The sequence below is a fragment of the Callospermophilus lateralis genome, chromosome X (genome assembly GCF_048772815.1).
Source record: "Callospermophilus lateralis isolate mCalLat2 chromosome X, mCalLat2.hap1, whole genome shotgun sequence".
Taxonomy (NCBI): Eukaryota; Metazoa; Chordata; class Mammalia; order Rodentia; family Sciuridae; genus Callospermophilus; species Callospermophilus lateralis.
In genome coordinates, this window is record NC_135325.1 from 23,375,749 (window position 1) to 23,395,454 (window position 19,706).

Sequence of the window (19,706 nt, forward strand, 5' to 3'; positions counted from 1 at the left end):
TATCAGTGGGGATACTAATGGCATGTATTAACCTTGGCCTAAACATTCTTGATACAGTAATGGGAAATTCTCTCCTACTGTTCATGATCTTTAGTAACCTGGCAACTCCAAAAAGTAGATAACAATTATCAATTTTGATAGTATTAGCAATCACTTTATATTTGGCTCAGTCATACCCAAAAGAGCTTTTTTTACTTGCTGAAAAGTGATTATGTTCATTTATTTCAGCACAAGTATAAATTATAGCCACGATTCATTAATAAAAATTTCCAATTTATGAGTTAGCACACTGGAATGAGATCTGTTATGATGCCGGCACAAGAAAGCCTCATCCAAAAAAAAAAAAAAAAGCCTCATCTAAACAATTGCAAAAAAGCTTTTAGTCAATCTTAAAATTTCTTTTCAGTGACCTTCTGCTTAATGTCAAAACAAAATGTTTAATGTGTACCAGTAAATTTCTCTTTTTGTGGTACCTGTGATTGAACACAGAGTCTCTTACCCATTGAACCACATCCCCAGCCCTTTTTATTTTTTACTGTGAGGCAAGGTCTTGCTAAGTTGCAGAGGCTGGCTTTGAACTTGCAATCCTCCTGCCTCAGCCTCTCAAGCCGCTGGGAGTACAGATGTGTGCCACCATGCCAGGCAAAGTTTTTCTTATATTAAGCCCACATTTAAACAGGATAGAAGTAGTTATTCTTATTGGCATTCTGCTATTCTCAATATTTATTTCAAAGACATGTTTTACCAGTGACCAGCTTTAAGATGATAAATTCAGTTCCAAATATGATTTCTTTTTTTAATTTTTTTATTTGTCCTACTTAGTTGTACATTGACAGCAGAATGCATTTCAATTCATCATACACAAATGGAGTGCAACATTTCAATTCTCTGGTTGTACACGGTATAGAGATACAAAATTCATGCAATCATACATGTACCTAGAGTACTGATGTCCATCTAATTCCACCATATTTATGTTTGAAGTATGCTACTTGTCATGTATTTTCAGAATGTGATGCTGAGCAAAAGTAGTGTCATTAACATTTTCATTTAAAGCTTGGGCAGTGTGTTCAAGTCATCCACTATGTTACAATGGCAAAAATGCATAACTTGTGCATTACTATTTCTTGTTTAACTGTTATTTTGTTTCAAAAGAGTATATTCATACATCAAAAATTTTATTTTCAATGTTTTCATAATATTTCCCTTTAAAATTTTTCAGGATAAAATTAATATTATGTATGTATTTTAGATTTAGCTTGTATCTTAAGATTTCAAAACCAATAGAATTAGTTTAAGAAAAAAGTTTAACACTAAATATAATCATAAAAGCCTTATTTCATTTCCACTTTTATAAAATAATTTTACATATTTCTTTGTAAAATATCAAGAAATAATTTCCTTTATAAAAAGAGCTCTTTGAGATTTGCCTTTCTTCTAAACTACAAACCAAGTTACTTTTTATATCCTAAGTGATCCATCCTTTGATTTTTTGCTATTTAAATAATGTCTAACTATATCAGAACTTCAAAGAATACTACTATAACAATTGAGGATTGCTTTACATAAAATCTCATTTTTTTGAGTTTATCTATTTTAGGAATATCTAGTATTTTCTCAAATAATTGCAACTTTTTAAATCAAAGGCCATCATCAATATGATTGTTTTTTATAATTTAATGTTACATGAAGAACAGACTTAAAATCCCCTTCCTACTCCCACTTTCAATTTCTGGACACACCACTAGGTTATTCAAACCCCAGAGCCTCAATTTTTTCATTCATGGAATGACAATATGCATACTCTTCAAATCACCAGCTGTTGTTCTATCAGTGGTTGTTAATATAGCAGAGTCCCTAAATCAGAATGCAAAGAAATTAATAGACAAATATTAGCTCCTCTCATTATTTTATATGATTTGACAAACATGACTTCAACACCCATATGTCTTTCTCATGTTATGTGACTCTGTGTAATTCACTTAACCTCACTGAATGGCAATAATTTTAAAATATAATATAAATTTAAAATTTATAATATAAATTTAAAATATAATTTTAAATTATGGGTAATATTTAACCTTTCAAGATGGATATGGGCATTAAATAGGAATATATGAAAAGTGTCCATCTAGTAGATGATTTGTTAATCTCTATTATTCATATTAAATATACTATCTTCCATCTCCACTCATCTACCCCTCCCATTTGAAAAAAGAGTCTTTTCTGACATTGCAAAAAAATGTATAGAAGCACCATTTGCACATGAACACTGTGTTAATATAAATTTACCTCTATTCTTTTAATATAGCAGGTCCTAGAAGAAAGCTATGAAAGAATCTATCTGGCTTTAGAGATGCATGATACAAATGTAAAATCTATCACTTATATATATATTTAGAAAAGCTGTGCATACTCTTTAAAGTTTATTAGAATTCTAATTATTACCAGTTTAATTTTTTATGTATTTTACTAACTATTGAACAAAACATATTTTCTTTATTAATAATGACTACTAACAGTACATATACTTCTCTAATCTTCAAACAGTGTTTGATATAGGTACTATTATTTATCTTGTTTTACTTAAGAGGAAACAGAGGTGGGAAAAAACTTCACTTGTTGACAGTAATATCACTTGTCAATGGCAGATGTGGATTTGAACCTGTAAAGTTTGGTTCCAGAATATTTGCTTTGTATCACTCTACTGTATTGTCTCTCTTTAATGATGAAAGAAACTAAGTAAATATAACACCACAAAAAATCGTAAGATATTATAAAACATAGATCTTTGCTTTTTTGTCTTTTTTTTTCTCCTTAGTATTCCCTTCCTAATTTGGCAGGCAAATGGCTAAAATGCCAGATGACTATGTATTCCTGTTTTGAAAATATCTTAACAGGATATAGTAATATGGGGAATTTGGAGCTGTGGTCCCTACTCTATCTTTACTTTTATCAATGGAAAAGCCAGGAAGAGTACAATTAAAACACCTGGCCAAAACTGAGTTGGGATCTTGTTGGCTTATTCCCATTACCAGCTTGGAAGCATACAAACTGTAGAAGTATACAAACTAGTCAGGTGCCATTGCTCTGTGAAAACAAGTGTTGGTTGCAAAAAAAGTGTTCCATGCTCTTTTAGATGAAAGGAATGTTTTATAAAAGCAGGGCCTTGAGGCACTGCAGAGAGAATAGATTAGTTTTGCTTGGATCCTCTCATGGATCTTTGGATTCTCCTCTGCTTTTATCGTCTCTGCTTTCCCAAACAGCTTGAGCTATGTTTCATGATGATTTTAGCCACCTGCAAGATAATACTCTCAAGGATTTTTGAGCACTAGATCTTTTCTTCCAGACCCACATACCTTGAAACAAGATATGTACTAATTCTAGCCCCAACTCCAATTTAAATGATTGGCTAGAGATAGATTTATTCACGTTAATAGTTCAGTGAGTGATATCTCATATGGCTTTCTCTGCCTTTACACAGCCAGGCCAGAATCAGCCTCTAGGCCACATAGCAGCAGGTATATAGTCAATATTGAATGACAGAAGTAATGTATTTCAGAAATTGTTTCTAAAATATTAAAAAGCATGATCAGTAATGCAAAAATAGGAGTGCAATAGAGTATAAGAACCACCATCAAGGAAGATTTAGACCTTGAAGTGCGGCTTAAATTTGGCAAGGGCATACACTTTGTCAGGATGAAGGAAATACACTCCTGTAACTTCAGTGTTTACCATGAGGCCCATGTTAAATTGACACAGAGCTCACTTGTAATTCTCAATTATGTATTGGAGGCATAGTTCTCCCTGGGAGTGTAAGGCAGACGGTAGATGCTCTATTGAGTATAAATTCACGTTGTTTTAAGAAGAACGATCCAGTGGCTGATGAATTCACCCAGGATATTCTAATTAAAGTCTTTATATTTGAACGCTGAACTACTAAGTCACACTTAGCATTTTTTTTAGAAATATTATTTTTTTCTCTAATACATGTTCATTCTCACTCTCTGGCTCTCATTCTGTATGTGTGTGTGTGTGTGTGTGTATGTGTGTGTGTGGTTTTTTTCTTGGCTAATCAAAAGAATTTTAGTTGGTTTTACAGTTATTTATAGTCAAGTGAAATGTGATCTAGTAGGTCAATGGTTTTTCTCAGAGAAGACATAAGAATCTCAGATACAGGGGTTTATTATAAAATATTTATTCATACTGTTTCTAGAAAATATTTTTAGAAACTTTTCTAATTTAAAACACCCTTCAAAGATATTTTCCTAATATGTGAGTAATTAACCCAAACTTACTAGAATTATTATAATTAGAAGATCACTCAGAAATTCTGAAATATTAAAAGATAGTAGTTTTTTCCCCAAAGGCATAGACAGAGATTTATTTCAGAGTGTAGATACATTTTCGAGAGAGAATGATGACAATCTCAAGAGAGAGATGTCTTTGGGGGTAAAACAAAGAATATGCATTCAAGGGAGAATGTAGGCTGTCTCCAGAAGGAGAGACACCTGATAGTGGCTTTTAAATACTTTTTGAACATCAAAATTCTTCAAAATGGTTTACAAATACTGGCAAACCTCTGTTCTTGACCACTTTCGCAATTTTGTGAAGAGTGATCAATCACCTTTGTTTGTTATTCCAGGGATAAAAAATTTAAAGATGCCTTGTTATGCTAAAATTCCTTTCTGACTCATAATTTATTAAATAAGTTTACATCTGAATGAAAACAATAATAAAATAAAGGTTTTTACATGAAGAATTAGAAAGTCAAAATCATAGTGTAGTGAATCCAAACAAATAACCAAACATTTACCCTTGACACTAGTGAATCAGTCTTTATGAAACTAAGGAAATATTGATTAATAGAAATTAGAGAGGGAGAGAAAGAGGTGGGGTGGGAGAGGGAGGGAGGGAGATATGATACATTCATAGATTAAAGTTCTTCTTGGTATCTAGATATGGTGGCACCATTAATCATACTTCATTAACTATCTTGCACATGACATAGGAAGACCTCCCATAAGTGACTGTGAATTCCACTTGCATGTCTTTTTTCTTAGAGAGAGAGAGAGAGAGAGATTTAAATATTTATTTTTTAGTTTTTGGTAGACACAACATCTTTATTTTATTTTTGTGTGGTACTGAGGATCGAACCCAGCGCCCCACACATGCCAGGTGAGCACGCTACTACTTGAGCCACATCCCCAGCCCCACATGTCTTTTTTTTTTTTCTGCTCATTCTGTCATTTTATTACCCAATTATCCATTACATTTTCCAATCACTTTACATAACCAACCATTTTCATCATTGTCACACTATTGTAAACCACATCAGCAAGTTAATACATAAAGCTTTGCATTTCAAAAAACTAGACACTTTAGTAACAATATTACAAAGGTTTTAGCTTCAAAAATAACTGAAAATGAAAAAAATAAACTTTTAAAGAATTAGCATCATAAAATTAATTTATTCCAAGTAAAAATACAAAATAATATTATGACATTGACCAGATATGAAAGTCCCTCCCAGAAACAACTCTATTAATGATTGAGAAAGCACTCCTTAAAGAAAATACGAAATAAAATGAAAAATATGTAAATATGTTTAATTTTTTCTTAGCAAAAAATCTTTCTAAAAATAACAATGAAAATTTGTCTCAGTACAAAGGCTACATTACTATTGAAAAAATACCAGCATGAAGAAAAGGTACATATTTGACAGTAGAAAAATGATTTCAGTGAATCACAATGTCTAAAGTTTGCAATGAAAATAAATCTGCAATAAAGATTTATGCCTTTTTTCTAATTGGTTCTTTTTTAGTTATATATAACATTAGGGTTCATTTTGACATAATTATAAAAGAATGGAATATAATTTGCTCTAATTCAGTCCCCAGTATTTTCTTCTCTTTTTCCTCCTCCCTTCCCCATTCCCTTCCCCATTCCCTGTCTACTGAACATTCTGCTATTTACTTATTGATTGATTGATTTTAATTACTGTCTTGTGGATGTACAGGATGGTGAGATTCACTGTGGGTATATTCATATATGTACATAGGAAAGTGAGGTCAGATTCATTCCACTGTTCTTCCCTTACCCTGTTACTCCTCCCTCCCCTCCAGTCCCCTTCCTCTATTACAGTGATCTTTCTTCTACTTTGATGGACCCCCTCCCCTTTTTCTTTACTTTATTTTGAACTAGCTCACTTGAGCATCTTATTTGTACTTCTGATTTGGGATGACTCATAATTTCTGTTGTTTTACTTATGAGCAATGCTGGCCAGGGAGTGGCAGGTATAATGTCTGAAACTGGCAGGATAATTTTTAACAGGTTTATTGTTGTATAACTGACAATAAATCACACTTATTTAAAGTATACATTTTGAAAATATTTAACATACATATATACCTATGAAGCCTTTAACACAATTGAGATAATAAATATACCTATCGCTCCAAAAACTTTCCTTGTGCTCATTTTTGGTCCTTTTGTCCCACTTCATCTCTCATACCTCAAGCTACCCTAACTATAGGCAACCAATTATGTTACCTATCCGTTTACACATATTTTATAACATTACATAAAAATGAATCATAAAGTTTGCATCCTTTATGGCTGCTGTATTTGTACAAAGTGATTATTTTGAGATCCATCCACATGGTTTATTAATAGTTTATTCCTTTTAATGCTGAACAGTATTCTATGGAAGATATATCAACATTTGTTTATTGATGAACATTTGTGAGGTTTTCCTATTTTAATTAAAAATAAAGCTGTCGGTTGAGGATATAGCTCAGGGGTAGAGCTCTTGACTAGCATATGCAAGGCCCTGATTCCATTCCCAGCACCACACACACACACACAAAAAAAAATAATAATTAAAAAATAATTTGCTATGCACATTCATGTGTAAGTCTTTTTTTGGACGTATGCTTTTATTCTTCTGGCATATGCTACTTATGAATGAAATGGCCAGATCACCTGGTAACTGAGTGTATAATGTGTAAAGGAACTGTCAGTTTCCCAAAGAGGTTACTTCTTTTTTCCATCTCCACCAGCAGTAGGTTAGTGTTTTAGTTTCTTTATAACCATGAGCATATTTAGGAGGGTTAGTTATTTTAATTTTAGCCCTTTAAATTTGTGTATAATGGTATTACACTATGCTCTTATTTTGCATTTCTTTAATGAATAATGATATTGAACATTTTTTTATGTCCTTATCTGTCACCATATATTTTCCTTACTGAAATGTCTTTTCAAATCCTTTCCCTTTTACCTTCCACCTCTATTGGGTTGTTTATTTTCTTGTTATTAAATTTTCACAGATTTTTGTTTGTTATTTGTTTTTGGTACTGGCTATTCAACCCAGGGATGTTTACCACGTAGCCACATCCCTAGCCCTATTTTTTTTTTAAATTTTGAGACAGGATCTTAATTAGTTGCTGAGGCTGTCTTCAAAATTTCAAAACTCCTACCTCATCTTCCCAAGCCATTGGCATTACAGGAGTGTGCCACTGTGCCTAGGTAAACTTCGAGAGTTTTAAAATATATATTGCAGATTCAGTTCTAGGTCACCACACTAAAGCATATTATTGCAATAAAGCAAGTGACATGAATTTTTTTGCTTTCTCAGTGCATATACAAGTTATGTTTACACTATACTGTAGTCTATTGTACAATATTATTATGTCTAAAAAACAGTGTACATACTTTAATTAAAAAATACTTTATGGAAAAATGCTAGCAATCATCTGAGCTGTGGGAAAAAATGGCTGTGGTAGATTTGCTCCAAGCAAGGTTTCCACAAACCTTCAATTTTTCAGAAATGCAATGTCTGCAAAGCACAATAAAGAAAAACACAATAAGAACAAATATGCTTATATATACATGTATAGTCTGGATACACGTTTTTTTTTTTTTATCAGAGACATGTTTTCAAAAAATTTGTTCTGTTGCTTTCCTTTTAATTTTCTTCACAGTGTCTATTGAAAAGAAGTTTTTATTTTTTGCTTAAATTTATCCTTTTATTTTTTTCTTATATAAACCAGGAAGAATTAGAGTTTTCATAGCCAACTGGACCATCACTGCTTGAATATTTTGCTTCAGGCTCTGTTTATCACCCCTAATTTTGTTTTTCTCACATTCCCTTTTTCTTTCTTTCTTTCTTTGGTCCCCTAATGAAGAAAATAAGTTTAAAATAAGCTTAAAATAAAATGAGAAAAAATCAAGGGAGATCTAGGCACAATGATACACACCTATAGTGCTAGTACTTAGGACTGAGGCAGGAGGATCACTTGAACCCAGGAATTTGAGTTTAGCTTGGAACAACTTAAGAAGATCCCTCTCAAAAAGAAAAAGAAAAAAAAAAGGAGGTTTCACAAATATTCCTGAGGCCATCTTAGCCTTCCTACTTAGATTATATTAGATAGTATGAGATTAGAGAAGCAATAATTATTTAAGTTCATTTGATCTTGTGTATGCACAGAGCAAACACATATGAAAGAAAAAAAACTTCTTGATTGAACTAATAAGCTCTGAGAAATTCACAAATTGATAAATCTCAGTTATACAAGAATGTTCCTCCAGAGCCCTTCTCTATAAAAATAGGGAGTGATGAGGCATGAAGCCAGGGGAGAGGGCAGGGTAACTATGAGGGGACTTAAGTCTGGGTTTTTCACAAACTAATATGAAATTAGAGAAAAGCCATCCCCAATTAAAAAAAAAAAAAAAAACTTGTATTCTAGGAAATGTTTGTCTTACTGGTTGTTGAAAGAAACAGTTTTTTTTTAAATCAACTACATAAAGGGTTTATAAAGGGGAAAAACAATTTTTTAAAAGAAAACATTGTGCTTTAGAAACTTAATGGCTATGATTTCTATTATTAGATTTTTTTTCTCATACTCTTTAGACAAACTGAACATTTCTATTAAGTCAAAAATGCTGTATCTTAATGTAGAGTTGCTTTGACACACTACCATTATTTATTATGTTTATATCTTTTCCAAAACAGTCTAATAATTTTTCTATCACTCTGACAAATTCAAACAATAAGAATCAGGTGTTTAATTCATGTTTGTTTCTTTTTGTATCAGTTGACCTTAGCCTGAATACTGCAATATAGGGAACAAAATAATCACATGTACATATATTGTGAAAAAAATTATCATATTTTAGAAACTCATATTCTGTGCAAATTTATTATTTACTGTGTTTTGTTCAAAGATTCATTGTTGAGAATAAGTTGTTAAGCCTAATGGTATGCTTTGTAATAAGTCCCTAATAATGCAACTGCTTATTTGTTCCACAACAGTTAATTAATAACTAAAAATAAAGTTAAACTTAAAAAGGTAATTGTTTAGAAATAAAATTAAATTTAAAATGACATTTCCAAGGAAAAGGTTTTACATTAGAAAAAAGTGTAAATTAGTGGCATAATTCTACTAGGCATGGTTTAAAAATGTCCTTTCAATTAAAACTTAAACTACAGAATAGACCCATAATTGCTTACATAGTTCTCTTCACTTATTTCTATTCATTGAGACAAATACCAAATTTAATTTCTCATTCTATTCTATAAAATATGGTCTTTTGATAATCATACAAGGCTCTAGAATTGTTTTTACCAATGATTGCCCAATTTCTATTTGTTAAAAGAAAATAAAAGTGTAATAAAACTTTGAGAAATGAATTGGAGGAAAGAAAAATATGCTGAGTTTATAATGGACTGAAATGAGTAAGAATAGAGAATGTCTATTTTCAATTCCTTTTTTTGTACTAGTGATTGAACCCAAGGGTGCTTAACCACCGAGCCAAATCCCTAGCCTATACAGACACACACACACACACACATACATTAGACAAACACACACGGGCTGGGGATATGACTCGTGTGTGTGTGTGTGTGTGTGTATGTATTATATATAATTCCTTCAAAATCTTTTTTACCCAGAAGGGTGTTCACTCTCAAATTAAAACTAAGATAATATGGATTTTTAATTTCAGTTTTAATTGTCTTTACAACAAATAAAATATGGAGGCTACCATAATTCAATTACACAATATTGGTAAACATTGATCTAAGCTATTTGATTATGATTCATGGCTAGGAACACATGGTTTATGTACAAAGCCTTGTTTATATTAAGTTCATACGGAAAGATCAAGGCCAACTTATGAATTATTTCTGTAAGTATATTATCCCTACTTTTAAAAATGAATACCAATCTTATAAAAGTAAATTTTAATTTAAAAAAAATTCCAGATAGTGACAGTTTTTGACATTAACAACCTTAATCACACAATATTTAGTATTTTACATATTAAATGTTCATAGGAAAATTTGTACCTGGAGAATTATGATATATAAAACAAAATTAAGAGTTTTAAATGAGACAATAAATAGAGCATTAAACATTTAAAAAATTGTTTAGATGTTGATGGATCTTTATTTTATTCATTTATTTAAATATAGTGCTGAGAATCAAACCCAGGGCCTCACACATGCTAGGCACTGAGCCACAACCCCAGCCCTGAGCATTAAACATTTCTTAAGAAGTAAATATGTCTAAAGAGTAACCCAGGATCAATAAGTTTTCTGAAAGCTAATACAGTTCTGTTATTTACCCCTTGTTCTTAATTTTGCAGAAAAGCTGTTGAAAAATTACCATTTTAATGGAGATTTTGAAAATATTTTCTTGAATTTTCCATTAAATTGTTCTATACCTCTGTGAGGTTTAATTCTGATACCACCATCTAGAATTTATGTTTGACTTTATATTTATGTTTCAAGCCAAAGTTACTTTAATATTTGGGACTAACCTGTCAGTTTTAAAAACTATTTCCTGGTTAATCTGACATCTTACATCTTGTATTATAGGTATAATTTCATTTTCTGTTAAAAGCAGAGATGATGTTGAGTCTCAGGAAGAGTCAGATACAGATCAAGAATTCTCCATTCAAAAGTCACCATCAGAACTATCTCCCATTTTTCTTGAGGAAGACTCAGGTAAATTAATTATGATGAGAGTTTCATGATTAGTCTGCACAAACCTTCATCATTATTCACTTTTAAATAAAATATATACTTCACATACATAAACATATACAAATTTGTGTTGCATATGTCTATAAGAATTTTATTGTATTAGTTCAGGATTAACTTTATATAGCCTACTTTCTGGATTTTTACTACTATTACTATCAAAAGATTCTAATACTTCAGCTTGAAGCTGCCTACCATAAATGAAAAGCATTGCATATTTTTCTGTTACTAAAACAGAAAGTTTGTGATAAAATATTAATGAGTTGTGTTACTTTAACAATGTGATGTGGTTTTATTTTAATAGAAGATCATGGTGATCATTCTCATACCACAGAAAGTAAATGCTATTGTTTTACCTTCCTATATTATAAAGCTTTGTTAGAACATTGTTAAACATCATATTTTTTTAATAAGTCCAAAGGAAAATGTGATAATGGAGAATTGGAGTAGTCAGGATAGGTTTCCTGGAAAATGAGTTGTTCTTTGGTTAGTAGCAGTGACTTAAGAGGTTATTAGAAAGAGGTGTTCACTAAAAGCCAAGTTGAGGAGACAAAGAAGTATACCTAAGAAGACATTTTTATTGAATGAATTTGTATTAGCCAGAGTTCTTAAGAGAAATAGAAAGAATAGAATTTCCCTCCCACCCCACCCCCATCCTGCTCATCTCTCAAACACCCCTATCTCTTTGGTTCTGTTCTTCTGGATAGCCTTGACTAATATAGTACCCATTCCACAGATGGATAGACTGTTGAGATAGTTTGCCAAATAGATCGTAAGATAATGGTGGTCAAGTTGAGATTGGGGTTTGAACCCTGGTCTTCTAATCTCAAGTAATTCTGCTGTTCGTTGTATTTACAGAGAGCCAAAAAAATAATAATCTCCTTACTTGTAAATACTGTTTCTCTTCTCTGTGAGTTCAGTGTGAGTTAAAGCATTGGAAAAACTCAGAGAAAAATGATTGTGAGCTACCTAGAAGAGGAAATAGTTTTTATTTTTAAAACTTTGGGATTTTTTTATTGAGGGTAGGGGGAGTTACATTTAAATGTCACAAAAGTACCTTCCTGAAATTGAAGGAACAGTTCATACAAATGTGAGCAGAATTTTCCTTCATAATCTCACATCAGTATAAATGTGGTGACCTTATTCTGTGCACATTGATGGTTATAAGGAAATGAACTGGTATCTGCAAAATAAATAAGCACAGGTTCAGAACATGTAGGTAAGTTTACCCTTAACTTTTCACAGGTATTTGGAATCAGAACTTACCTAGAGCTCTTCTACTACTCCTTTTAGCTCATTGCTCTGAATGCTTCCCAGATTCATCATTTGTTTTTCTTTTTTTGTACTGATGATGAACCCAGAGGCTCTCAACCACTGAACCTCATTCCTAACACTTTTATCTTTCTTTTTTGAGACAAGATCTTGCTAAGTTGCTTAGGGCCTTGCTAAGTTATTAAGGCTGTCCTGGAACTTGCAATCCTCCTGCCTCAGCCTCCCGAGCCACTGGGACTATAGGCATGCACCAGCTCAAATCTATCAATTTTAAGTGTTATTTTTTTTAAATAAATAAAGTATTAGAATGGGATGTAATATAATAAAATGTAGTACAATAAAGATGGTACAGAACAGTATAGTGCAGTAAAATACCATCATGCAATTCAGTATAATATGTCATTCAATGACATTCTGTGTCACACGATGCCATACAAATACAACATAATGCAGTACAATGGAAAGTAATATACTTCTGGAGAAGATTTTCAGAAAACGGAAATACTGTGAATGCTACTAGTATGGGTCCCTTACTTCATAGATGAGGAAAGTGAAGCCCAAAGAGGTTATTAACTTACCTCAGTAAAAGAATCTAACCTAACAGTTTTTGAAATTTTTGAATCATGACAATGATAATGTGAATATGCATATGATTTACTATAACTAAAGGACATCTTAAAACATGATGAGTTAGCTCAACACTGGAAGACAAACAGTATCAAAATGAGAAGCTGAAAAGATGAGGGAGAAAAATGGAGAGAAAGAATGAATTTGATCCATGTATAAGATCCCGCTATGCAGGAACTTAGTGGTGGAGCAGAGCTCTAGTTTCAGGGTGAAGGGCATAGCTTTGGACAACAGCAGTGGTAGAATTGCCTGCTTTTTCTAAAAACCATCAGGAACCTAGATGTAAAAATCATTGTCTCATTACTTGGTGCAAACCCGTTTCTGGCTTTCCTTGAGCTGAATTGCTAGCACCCTTTCTCATGCTCCCAAGAAACCTGAAATTTCACATACATGACTTTCTTCTCAGTCTAAATTCTTACGATACTGAAAATGTACCCTTGAAAATTTTAATGCATTCTTTAGACAATTCTATTTTCAAACCTATGAATGTTTGGACAATTAGAATAAAAGTTTATTTCTTTAGAAGACTAGTTCTTGATTTAAGAGTAAAGCATTCTTAAGTGTGTTTCAGTGGAAAACTTAGTGAGTTAGTTACTGGGACAGACATAGGACCGGGAGATTTGATAAGATAGTCTCATTGCCATGCAGGATAGGGATTCCCTTATTGCTCACAAACTGTGATGAGAGTGACTTCTTATTCTGCCCTCAGCTCTCTTGACAAAGAATCCACTAAAAAGAATTTAATTATGTCTATTCTTGATTCTTAAAATTGTATGTTAAATACAGGATTCTAAAGTCTATATTAAGAAGCACTGTTTTTTTCTTAAGTTTTTGTTTTGTTTTGTTTTGTTTTCAGATGATAATTTTAGCAATTTAAGAATCTGGTATCACCTTGAGATCCATAGCTCTCCTGGACCACCTCTAAGCACCATTGAAATGCAGTGTATTGCTCTGGTAAGAACCCATCAAATGTTCATAAATTCTGTCATTTGGCTAACAGATCTTTTGTTGTATATTAAATTTTTGTTGTATATTAAATTTCTAGCCCCTAAAAACATCTTTATCAAATGAGTATATTGAGGTAAGTCATTTAATCATAGCAATTATAAAAAATAAATCCAGTATGATGCACCTTAAATGTTTTTGGAAAACATCTTTTAGTTATATGACATCTTATAATGACCACTCTAATTAACATTCTACCTACATGTGTCAAGAGTTACCAGAACAAACTTAACCTTAGCCTACATGCTTGTTCTCACATATATGGTAAAAGCAGATTGTGCTTTCTACACTCCTTTATTATTGATTATTCCTGGTTTCTACAGTAGGCTTTTCACTGAAATATTTGGAGCAACTGGCATAGATTTGGTGTGACTATGACTGAGAATAGATTTTTCTAACATGAATTATTACTAAATCTGTGCCCAAATTTATTTAGTAGAGTCAAATATCAAATACATAAAAATACTTTAAAATATTTTAAATGAATATGTTGATCATTTGCCCACCTGATTTCTGGGTAAAATGAATAGTATCTCAGAAAAGAGGACATTCACGTCCTCATTCACTATAAGTTTAAAATGGGAATAGAGATGAGTTGAATATATCACACAAACTAACAGAGGTAATTCTAAAACTACTTATAAGTATCTGGATTTTAAATAAATCATAAGGACAAAGTTAACTGATATTGATAATGTTTTAATTAGATGTAATTGCCTTATTGTTTATATTTGAACATTTGATCATAATGAAATAAATATTATTTTTACTTTCAAATATGCAGATAGATTTCTTCATAGAATTGACTTTGGCTCCAATATACAGAAAATAAATGTTTAAAATACTCTTAAGTCTATACATTGAGCATTTGCCCACCTGATTTCTGATTAAATCTCCATTGAGGCATAGAAAAATGAATGGTTAAAATATTGAAATGCACTCAATTAAGGCTTGCAAAAGTATTATCTTCTAAGAAGAAAATAATTTAATATGATGATGGTAGGATCATTTTACTCAATGAAATGCCCTCTTTCTTTGACCTATTTCTGTAGCATAAAATCTTTCTTAAAGTATATTTTTAAATGACATGAATTTAGCTACACAGCCTCTTGCTATGGAAAGTGATTACTGAATTAAAATGCATCTCTTTATCAGAACATAAATGAAAAAATTTTAAATGGGCCCTGAAGAAATTGGAAACATGAGATAGTACCTCAGAAGAGAGGATATTGACTTCCTTATTGACTATGTGTTTAAAATAGGGATAGAGATGACTTGGAATGTATAAGATAAACTAGCAAACAGATGTAATTCTAAAAATCACTTATACATATCTGTTACATCTTCTCATTAAATGAAGCATAATGTGTTCTTCTCTCCAAAAGGGTTATTATCCCTTTGAGAAAATACTTATAGAAATTGAGGTTTAGTTAGCCAATCCCAAAAAACCAAATGCTGAATGTTTTCTTTGATATAAGGAGGCTGATTCATAGTGGGATAGGGAGCGGGAGCATGGGAGGAATGGATGAACTCTAGATAGGGCAGAGGGGTTGGTGGGGAAGGGAGGGGGCATAGGGTTATTAATGATGGTGGAATGTGATGATCATTATTATACAAAGTACAGGTATACAAGCATGAATTGGCGTGAATATACTGTGTATACAACCAAAGATATGAAAAATTGTGTTCTATATGTGTAATAAGAATTGTAATGCATTCTGCTGTCGTATATAAATTAAAAATTAAAAATAATAAATTGAGGTTTCTATAACTTTCAACTTTGAATAGTGAAGATTGCCATGCATGTTGAGAAATGTACAAACCACAGGGTACTTCATGTGTCTATGTAAGAAGACTGAGCAAAAAGTGAAAAGAAGCCACCACTTGTCTCTTTTAATGAAACATTTCCAATGTTTTCTTTTTTGCAATTAAAATTTGCATTACCCTTTCATGAATATATTACTTTCCTAAGTGATGTAGCTGCTAGATTACTCTCTTTGTGACTATGTAGTCATGTTTGCTGTTTTAATTAAATGTTCACTTTCAACTGAGGTTGGTGGGAATGGGGGAAGTCTCTCAACTAACTCTACTCACCTAGGATCCCAATGAAAGTGATGTGTTGCTAAGTCATTAAGTTTTCCTTTCTAATCACAGAAACTTACTCCCTCCTTAACTTTCAGATGTGAAGATTTATTTGATAGAGATGATATATTTTCTTTTAAGTAATGCCATCAAATAAAATCTTTGTGCATTTCTTAAAAAATATATTTTCTTAGTACTTTTACAAGTACACTAAAATTTAACCCAATTTGGACTAAATATGAAAAATGTATAGATACAAGCATGGAAGATTATTTTAAGTAAATATTGTATACAACCATATTCCAAAAAATTCTGCAAAGATTCAAATTTGTATAAACTATTACCTCTGTTATGCTGCTTATACTCTTATTTATCAATTTTAAAACATTGGTTGGCTCACAAAGATATAATGCTTTTTTTCCCTAAAGTTATAGAGCTAATATATGGCTTTAATCACTGCTTAAACTGATAGAGTATTTCCTGAATTATTTACTTATTAATGAATTCTTAATTGGCCTTGCATAATGTCTATGGATTTAAAAAACAGCAGTAATTATCCACTTTTATTTAAACTGACAATGGAGTCAAGGACATGACCTAGAATTAAACTATCTGCACTTCACTGAAGTATCTCACAGAGAGGCCAGGGGGTGTTCTGCTCTCCAAATCAAGTCTTGCAAAGGAGAAGGATGCTTTTAATCAATTTCTCTCTTTCTCTCCCATTCCTCCTTCTCTCCCTCCTCTCCTCACACCCTTCCATCCTCTCTTTTTCCCTCCTTCCTTCCTATCTTGCCCATTCTTTTTAGTTTTACATCAAAGTTACCTGTGCTGGCCAAACAATGTGCTCTGAAGACTGATTCCTTTACTAATTTGGATACACTAATTTTTCTTCCAGCAATAACTGAATAGAATTTCAACACAGAGACTCTTCAAGAGATTTTTTTCTGCTTTACAGCAAGAATGTTGGCCTGTATTTATAGACTATCTACATGGCCACAATGAATCATTTTGATACTCCTTCTTTATAATTACTTATATTGCTGTTCTGATTAGATACTATGTTAACCAGGGTGACTTGCACATGACATTGGAGTAGGAATTCAACTGCTAACTCTTCCAAAGGCAGTGAGAGCCACCATCAGACTTTGTCTCTACTCTCCAGTAAACTCAGTCAGATTCAGCTCCTTTTCAGTTATGACAAGGGTTTTTGCTTCCTTCTTCCTATGGTTATAGTAGACTCAAGAGGGAACTAGCAGGGACACCATCACTTCAGTATCCAAGATGAAGGGCATTTGGTCCTTACCATCATGTCTTAACATCAACAATATAAGTTTTACTTACTAGTCATTGAATCTCAAGGATTTTTTTTTTCCCATCAAATTTCTTGTGATCCCAAAGATGATCAGAAGAGTATCCCCAAAGCTTCCCAAAAGCCACTTAAAATGTCTCTGAAAGAGCTGGAATGGGTTGTGTCTTCAGGAGGTAGTTTAAGTCTTGAATAAAGTTGTATATTCTGTCTTTCCCACTAACTGGAAAAAATTTAATTTCCTCTTTATTGATTATAAACCTGGCTAGGCATGCATCCTTCAAAAATGATGGTTTATCTCATAACATTAGAATCAATATATAATAAAATTTAAAATATATCAACAAAAGTTTATTTTAGAAAACAAAAGAGGAACTTTCCTCCCCTTGCATTCAGGCTGTAGCAACCCTGTTCATTGTACAATGAGTTTAGAAGGTTTTAGCATTAGGCATTAGGTGGAGAGGGAGGGGGTTTGGGGATTGACCTGGGTTAATACAACAAACCATTATACTATTATTCTTTATGAGGAAAACCTAACACTAGCTTGTAAGGTAAACTACTGAATCGATGATTTTGTTGACAAGTACTAATTTTGCATAATCAATAAAGAAGGCTTTTCAAAGACTGGAAATTTTGAAAGGGGAAGTTATGACTATTGTGAGATATCTCTATATCTCTGAGTAAAAAGTGTTCAGAGGATGGAAAGGAAGAGTTCACATAAGAAGATCACCACTTCCAATACCTTTTCATATAAGTGTTCAAGTCAGGAGTACATTAATTAGTTAAAATCAACATCACAACTATCTGAAACACCATATTTTCAATACAAGTTCAGAAAAACATTCCAAAGTTAAAGGTGAATAAATTTTGGATATAATTTGTCGCCATAAACAATTCCTGCCTCTGCCTTCTTCCATAAATTCAGCAGAGGAAGTGACTAAATATAACACTGTATTTATTTATGCAAATACAAATGCTTGAAGAAAGAAGGAAGGAAAGAAAAAGAAGGAAGGAAGGGAGAAAATTGAAAATACCCACTTATTTTATTTAGAATTACTGCACACTGGTTCTTTAAGGCATTTGAACTGTACCTGAGCACTGTTTTCTTAACTTGTGACAAATACTATTCCAAATGGCATTCATGCACCTGCATGCATGCACACACACATACATACATACACACACATAAACACATAAATATACAAACACACACACACAGAGACTCTTTTCTTAAATAGTTAACTAGTAATACACTTCCTAGGGCTCTGTCCCCTGAAATTACATATATTACTATTCATTGCAGCTTCTCATGGTTTTTCCCTGAGGATATAGGATATATCTGAATACAAATGAATAAACCCAAAGATTCTTCTAGTAGTTTCTGACTTTTTCACAGTCACATCCTCAGTGTACATTTACTCTAGCTGATATTAATAGCTAACCTTGATAACACTTTTATATTCTTCATGCTACAGGTCAGTGGTGGTTTGGGGGAAAAGGGGTAAGACATGAGGCATGACTTTTCTGCATAAAGTAACGTGCAGATGGGAGTAGCAGAGGAATGACAATGACATTTCTATTTACAGCTGCTTCCCTGATTCCTGAATTCTGAACTACTACTACAACTGACTTTTCAATTTGGAAAATTATTGAGACAGATTATAGTTATCACTTCCTCTGAATTACATGATACTTTCAAAATGCCCTTTAGTTCAGTTTGTTTATTGACTTGGTAATGTTTTCAAATTGAATAAAATTAAAATTGAAGATTTCCTCAATAATATACTTTCCTTGAATTAATATTATTGTGTGTTTTATACCTCAGAAATAATCCTTTTATAATGAACTCATGATTATCTTCTGAGAGAGGAAATAGTGAAAAATATTTCCTGCTGGTACATTTTGAATTGACATTGACTCAATTAAGATTTTATGGCCAAAAACATGATCTTTATTTACTTGAACCCAGCAGGAAGTGATGAAGTTTTCAGTGCAAACACTCAGTGAATTAAATGTTTCTTCTTGGAGAAGGTATGAACTGGCAACCAAGTGACAAAGTTAACCAAGTGATAAAATAATAAGGTGATAAAGTAAGAAGGCAACCTGAATTAATTTGAGATTTTCAAATTCCCCAAGTCATGTTTAAACATGATGATTTATTATTTTGTTAAAAGTTGTGATTATCCAGAATATCAGACATATTAATAATTGATTATATACAAATACAAAATCTTTTCATAAGTTACACATTTTGTTTTTTAACGAATATTTATTAAGTGTCTCTATTTTTGGCACTGTTTACATGGTCGGGAGTAGTAATGAATAATACAAGCAAGGTCCCCATTTATGGGAGTTAGAAAACATTCTAAT

The 19,706-nt window shown here is 32.1% G+C and overlaps 1 protein-coding gene across 1 annotated transcript in view; it reads left to right on the plus strand.

Moving 5' to 3' along the window:
• Window positions 1-19,706, plus strand: part of Cfap47 (cilia and flagella associated protein 47) — a 421,187-nt gene that overhangs the window by 292,779 nt on the left and 108,702 nt on the right. Inside the window, exons 50-51 of the mRNA XM_077107522.1 lie at window positions 10,880-11,008; window positions 13,800-13,897. Of these exons, the coding sequence (XP_076963637.1) occupies window positions 10,880-11,008; window positions 13,800-13,897 (227 nt within the window). The remainder of the gene's footprint in view (window positions 1-10,879; window positions 11,009-13,799; window positions 13,898-19,706) is intronic.